The sequence below is a fragment of the Caloenas nicobarica genome, chromosome 5 (assembly GCF_036013445.1).
Source record: "Caloenas nicobarica isolate bCalNic1 chromosome 5, bCalNic1.hap1, whole genome shotgun sequence".
Lineage (NCBI taxonomy): Eukaryota > Metazoa > Chordata > Aves > Columbiformes > Columbidae > Caloenas > Caloenas nicobarica.
Window position 1 is genome coordinate 23,390,028 of NC_088249.1, and position 6,000 is coordinate 23,396,027.

At 55.8% G+C, this 6,000-nt stretch overlaps 1 protein-coding gene across 1 annotated transcript; it reads left to right on the forward strand.

Annotated features, from left to right (window-relative positions):
• Nucleotides 1–51: 51 nt before the first annotated feature.
• Nucleotides 52–4,653, forward strand: NGB (neuroglobin). Its single transcript, XM_065636835.1, has 4 exons — nucleotides 52–158; nucleotides 1,580–1,691; nucleotides 3,247–3,366; nucleotides 4,507–4,653. Exons 1-4 carry the CDS (start codon nucleotides 52–54, stop codon nucleotides 4,651–4,653), a joined length of 486 nt encoding a protein of 161 aa, XP_065492907.1.
• Nucleotides 4,654–6,000: the final 1,347 nt, after the last annotated feature.

Consider the following 6,000-nt stretch of genomic DNA (forward strand, 5'->3'; position numbering starts at 1 on the left):
GAGCCAGCGCCTCGCCTCGGGCGGCGAGGGGCAGGTCCCCCCGCCCCCGCCATGGAGAGCGGGATGCTGCTGTCTGGCAGGCAGCGAGCGCTGATCCGGGAGAGCTGGCAGCGGGTGAGCGGCAGCCCCGTGCAGCACGGCCTCGTCCTCTTCACTAGGTAAGCGGGGCGGCGGGGACGGGATGCGGCCACCGCTACCCCCAACCCCGGCCGCCCGCCGGACAGACCCGCGGCGGGGGGGAGGGACAGGCTCCGCTTCTTGGGGTGAAACGCTTCCCTTGCCTTGGCGATGGCTCCCGGCCGGCTCCCTTACCCCGCCCTCTCTCCCCTCCCCGGCTCTGGCGGCCCGAAGGGAGCAGCGTGGGGCTGAAGCCCCTCGGCCGCGGCTGCCGTGGGGCAGCGGCGTGGGGCCGGCCGGCCGCTCCGTGCTGTTTCCCGGCCCTTCCCACCCTACACCAGCCACAACTTTGTTACGGGGAGATGGGATGGAGGGTGAGGGGGAGAGTCAGCGGGCAGGTTTTGTGCGTGTCTGCCCGCTGATCCCCTGCCTTTTCCCGTTATTTCTGTTCTTTGAAGAGATGCGTGTCCGCCCAACTCTGCGGAGTGTGTGGAAGGGACCGTCTAATTGTCCCTGACACGGCGCTCTGCAGCCCCGGGCACAGACCTGGCCGCGGGGGAGGGATTCAGTCTCAGGGCAGAGGAAATGGTGTGCCGGGGGGAACGCTGAAACCTGACTCCTTGCCTCTCCTAAGCAGATTATTGTCTCGAGTATGGGTAGAGAAAAAGGAAAAATCTATAAAAAGTATTTTAAAAAGGACAATCGGAGAGTTTCTGACCAGCTTTCAAAGCAGGGTGTAGCAGGCAGGAGCCAAACCTTGCACAGCAGAGCTGTGAGGAATGATAGGAACATTTGGGGGTTTTAGCAGAGGGACGAGGGATGAAGTAGTTTAATGCAGGACACGGAGAAGAGGGACCATCTTGCCTGAATTGCTTGTGGCCTCCATGGACAGCATCAGCCCATTACGTCTGCCTGGGTGGCTGCTACTAAAACTCACATATGCCTGGCAAACAGTGGCAGGGAGGACAAAGGGGGCAAAATGGCAGCTGGTGATGGTGTGGGAGAGTGAGGCGTTAAATGAGTCTGTACGTACCCCCCTTGCTCAACTAGGAAGCTGGAGCTCACATGCCTTCTGCAGATTTGAGAGCTTTGAGGCTCAAGGGGATCATGAAAAAGGAATGGGAAGAGTCAAGACAACAACCAAAACTTTGGGGAGAAGCTCCAGGCTGGGAGGAACTCCAGCGACCTGGGACTGGTCCTCAGGTGCCTTAAACGTGTGTCTGAGAGCTGGGGCTGTGGGCTAGGGAAGCAGACTTCTTTGACTATAGGTAACCTGTATTGCCCCAAACTAAGACTTTTCAGAACTTCCGGGTACTTTACAGCCAGGGAGGGATCAGTAGGTGGGAAGGGAGGCAGAGGAGGGCTGGAGGTGTGCTGCTAACATGGTTGTTCCTGGGGTGAGCAGGACTCTAACAAAAGTTGAGGCAATGAGAAGATGGGGCTTTCTCTCTTGCTGTTGCAGGTTATTTGACCTGGACCCTGACCTATTGCCCCTTTTCCAGTACAACTGCAAGCAGTTTGCCAGCGCTCAGGAGTGCCTCTCCGCCCCCGAGTTCCTGGATCACATCAGGAAGGTGAGAGAGGGGCCATGGCACGGCTGGAGTGCAGCCTCCCTGGAGGAGGAAGCCCTTGGACAATGGCTTGGGACTGTGGTGTGTCTGAGTGGGGAACACATGGGAAGACTTCTCCCAGGTGGTAACTGCAGGGTGTTACCAGGAGATGCTATTGCCAGGACAAAGTGCCTACAACAGTGGGGAGGGGATGAGGATGTGGATTTAGGTGGGTAAGAAGCACCATTCTGATTCCCACGCCCTCACCTGATAGTGGATTGCCTCTTGTGAAAGCTGGAAGCCCCTTCCTTCTACTGCAGAAGTGCCTCAGTGAGCTCGCTTCTGTCCAGACGAGGACTGAAGCCCTCTACTTGGCCACATGCTGACCAGGAGGTGACACAGAGCTGGGCAGTGGACCGGGCTCCGTGTACCCACTACTGGTGGAGAGACAGTTGGTGCAGCTGCAGAGCCAGAAGGCCTGTGGCATCGCTTGGCTGGCCTCTGGGGGAGTGCTGGCAATATGCATCTGCCTCCTCCCGAAACAGGGAGAGGAGCAATGCTGATCGTCATCTGGAGGAACTCATGCATGGACAGAATTACACCCGGTGCAGCACAGACCTTGTGCTGAGCCCTGAGGAGCAGCCACGCTGGGGCAGAGCACAGCCTTGGCTTGCAGATGCCTTCATAAACTGTCTGGCTCCTTCTTTAAATCAGTTTCATGCCTCATTTGCCTGTCTTTAATCCTCATAAGAGGCTGTTTCAGGACTGTGCTCCTTCGATAGCTGCAAGCTTTTTGTTATTTTCCAGCCTCTGTTTATCGGCAAAGTTAAGTCCATTTTTACTTCTGCTATTATTGCCTTGAGCTGAAATAGCTCTTTGCTCTTGTTGGAGATAATTTCCCTGTTGAAATTATAGAGTACAATTCTATCACTTCTTGGCTTTGCCAAGCTAACCGTGCCCTGGTTTTAATCTCTTCTTCTAATTCGATGTGTCTGTAGCCTTCATCCCTCATTAACCCTTCTCTGACCTGTTTCTGTTTGACTCTTCATGCTGCTGGGAGACCGCGGTAGTACATGCTTTACTAGACCAGATCTCTTGGCTGTACTGTTCACCCCATCTCCTCAAAATACCTTGGCTGATCTTAGAATTGAAGTTGCCTTATTCACAAGTGCACCATCTTGGCAACTTCTAGTTGGCAGCTCTATTCCTGGCAACTTCCAGGGCTCCCTCGCAGTTGTCCTGGGATCCTAAGAGCTATGATGTCTTCATCAGCATTAGATCTTAGTCTGTACCTGCTCTGCTACAGGGCTGTCCCTCTGGGGCAGGGAGGTCAGCAGTGCTGCTTGCTGTGGCACCTCTGGCAGTGTCCCATGGGATGATGTGGTGTGTGCAGCTGCCGGGATGCATCACTTGCGTGACACGTGGTTTGCAGGAGAGCAAAGGAAAGCTCAGAGGGCATCTGCTAGTCTAGGAGGTGGTCGGGCTGAGAAGGGCAAAGCAGAGGAGTCAGACTCTTTGCTCCTCCAGGAGGGCAGCAGAGCCTTGCTGTTAATGCCGTTCTACCTCTGTGCTCCTGCAGGTGATGCTGGTGATCGATGCTGCTGTGAGCCACCTGGAGAACTTGTCCTGCCTGGAAGAGTATCTCTGCAACCTTGGCAAGAAGCACCAGGCAGTCGGTGTGAAGGTCGAGTCTTTTTCGGTGAGGTGTCTTCTCTTGTCCTGCTGCAGCCCTGCCTTCAGCCCTCAGCTGTCCACATCCCCCTGCACCCACCTGCTGGGTTCAGCTGGATGGAGAGAAAGCTGGTGGCACAGGGCAGCCCCCGAGCTGCCAATACCTGTGGGATGATGTTGGCTGGATCAGGAAAATCCTTGAGTTCCCCTCATTTCCTGCCCTCCTCCAGTAAACCCAGGGAAAGAGGACAGAGGGGAGCAAGGCATTTCCCCTGTTTGAGGAGGTCGATGGTTTAGGGCATCACAGTTCCCTGTGACATCTGCAGGCTCAGCCTTTGCCCTGGGCCCTGGATCTCCGCATCAAATGCTCTGGGCAAACCTCACTGCATCAGGGAAAGGGAGCATCCACCTTTTTCTGTGCCTGCACTGGGATGGGGTTGCTGCACCTCAGCCCCTGCTTCCTCCATGGCAGTAAGACAGGAACATCCTCCATATGAAACCCTTGCTTACTCCTCTCCTGTCATCAAGCATGGACAAAAATGCTGGACAATGTAGTGGGGAAGGGCAGGTTGAAAGAAAGGATTCTAACCAACGCATGGCTCCCTCCTGATACTGCTAGTTTTGGTCCTCTTCAGAGGGAGCAGAGTCCCCTTTGCTTGGGGTGGTGATCCCACCAGCCCTGCGCTCAGCATGTGGGTGCTCCTGGATGGGGCTGCTTGCAGCTCTGTGAGGAGCAGTGCCCCATGGAGGGGCCCAAGAGGAAGCGAGGCAGTCCCTGAGCACCCAGCCTGGGGTCTGACCCCCTCTGCTGATCAGCTCTGCAGATCCACTGCTATGCCAGGGCATGGTGCTGGCTACCAGCACCTGGGAGCCATGGAGGATGGATGTGTACCTTTCCCCTGGTGCGCAGTGTCAGCCCTTGCTCCCTGCCTGCTCTCCCCACACACCCAGGGCGTGGGGTGCAGTGTTAGGGCCAGCATAGGCCAGGGGACAGGGATGGCATGGGCTGGCTCTGGATCTCCTTGGAACATCCAGGGATGGGTGTGGCCTGGCCCCACTGGCAGAGGAGCAGCTGCCCTGAAAATGTCCAAAAAGGCGGTGAAGCAAGAGAAGCGGCTGCATGTCATCCCCCATTGCTGAGCTTGACGCCTCCCTGTTTGGTTTGCAGACTGTCGGTGAGTCCTTGCTGTACATGCTGGAGAAATGCCTTGGCACCGCCTTCAGCCCCGACGTGCGGGAGGCTTGGAGCAAACTCTATGGTGCTGTGGTGAAAGCCATGGAACGGGGCTGGGAGGCCCTCCCAGAAGGGGACTAGATCCTGCCAGCCTTCCCCATCCCTGACCACACAGCGGTCCTGGGCAGGAGAAACGCTCATGCCATGCTCTCTGCCTCTTTCCACCTCTGTCTTTCTCTGTGCACCAGCCTATCGCTGTCTCCTCTAGTCACACGTGCTTCAGGGCTCTCCCAGCAATTCTGCCTTGCTTTGACATGACCACGTCTCTGCCTTTGCTAAGGGCTGGCAGGGTATGTCTCTGCAGCAAAGCCCAGGAGTGCTGCAGCACAGGTACGCCACCCTGCCCCACGTTCCTTCGGGCTAGCTGGAGCATCAACACCCATGTACCTACTCGGTTTTTTAGCTGGCTTGTCTTCTCACCTCTTGCTACCCACCCCAGTTAGAGGACAGCTAGTGTAGGCTGCTCAGGTTTATTTGCCAGGGATCCTCTTTGTCGTGCTTGAGACCTGCTGAGTCTGTCACCACTGGCTCCTCACTGTGCCTGGCTCAGCCGTGTAGGCGACGGCAGGGCAGGGGCAGCCATGCAGCCATCCTTCCCAAACCTTGTGGGGAGCTTTTCCCTCTCTCCCTTCACCAACACATCACTACCAGATGGTTAATCCTGGTGCTTTCTTCTGCCTTGCCTCTCCCCTGGGTGGGATCCAAGGCTTTTCCTCGTATCAGGTTGGCCACAGCTCCATGTGTTTCCTAGGGATGCTTCAGGCAGTGGGGTCACATTATTTCTGAGGTGAGGCTGCTTTTAGCAGGTCTGGACTGCCAGCTGAAAGGCTTTGTGTTGGTTTGGCTGGTTGATTTAACCTCAGAGCCAGCTGAAATGCAGCAGCAGTGGTGGGTCTTTACTGCTTTGTGTTAAGGAGAATAAAGTAAATACAAGGAAAACATGCCTTAAAATAAAAATGAAGGTTGCAATCAAGTCATGGCAACAGCTTCCAGAAATCATTCTGGCTCTTGGCCAGTGGAAGCATAGCTGGAATTACTCTGCTGATGCTGTCACGACCTGGAACGCTTCCCAGCTGCACACAGTGCCTATCTGCAGAGCTCCTCCACCTTTTAGTAGTCTCTTCCAGCCATACTTGAGACACAACCGCTTCAGAGCAGAGCAAGGCACCCAGTTAGATGTGTGCAGCAGTGCTGTGCCAGGACAGGAGTGAGAAGACAACATCTGCCAGGAAAAATCCCAGCACTTTGAATAAGAGTTCACCTTTATGGGGAAGTTGCTGTGCAACAGTCAGAACCAGCAGAACAGCCATCACTAGCCCCAGGGCAAGGACATGCAGGAAGTATTCAGTTACAGGCAACACCTTTCTTTGCTGCTCCTTCAGGGCAGGAGGGGCCTGGCATTGGGGGCTGAGATAGGACTGTTCTAGA

Excerpts from the sequence above, each read along its gene's own strand:
- NGB (XM_065636835.1), top strand. The coding sequence starts at position 52 with ATGGAGAGCGGGATGCTGCTGTCTGGCAGGCAGCGAGCGCTGATCCGG. Across the intron at positions 159-1,579 it reads GGCCTCGTCCTCTTCACTAG|GTTATTTGACCTGGACCCTG; the intron begins GTAAGCGGGGCG and ends TTGCTGTTGCAG. Across the intron at positions 1,692-3,246 it reads TCCTGGATCACATCAGGAAG|GTGATGCTGGTGATCGATGC; the intron begins GTGAGAGAGGGG and ends GTGCTCCTGCAG.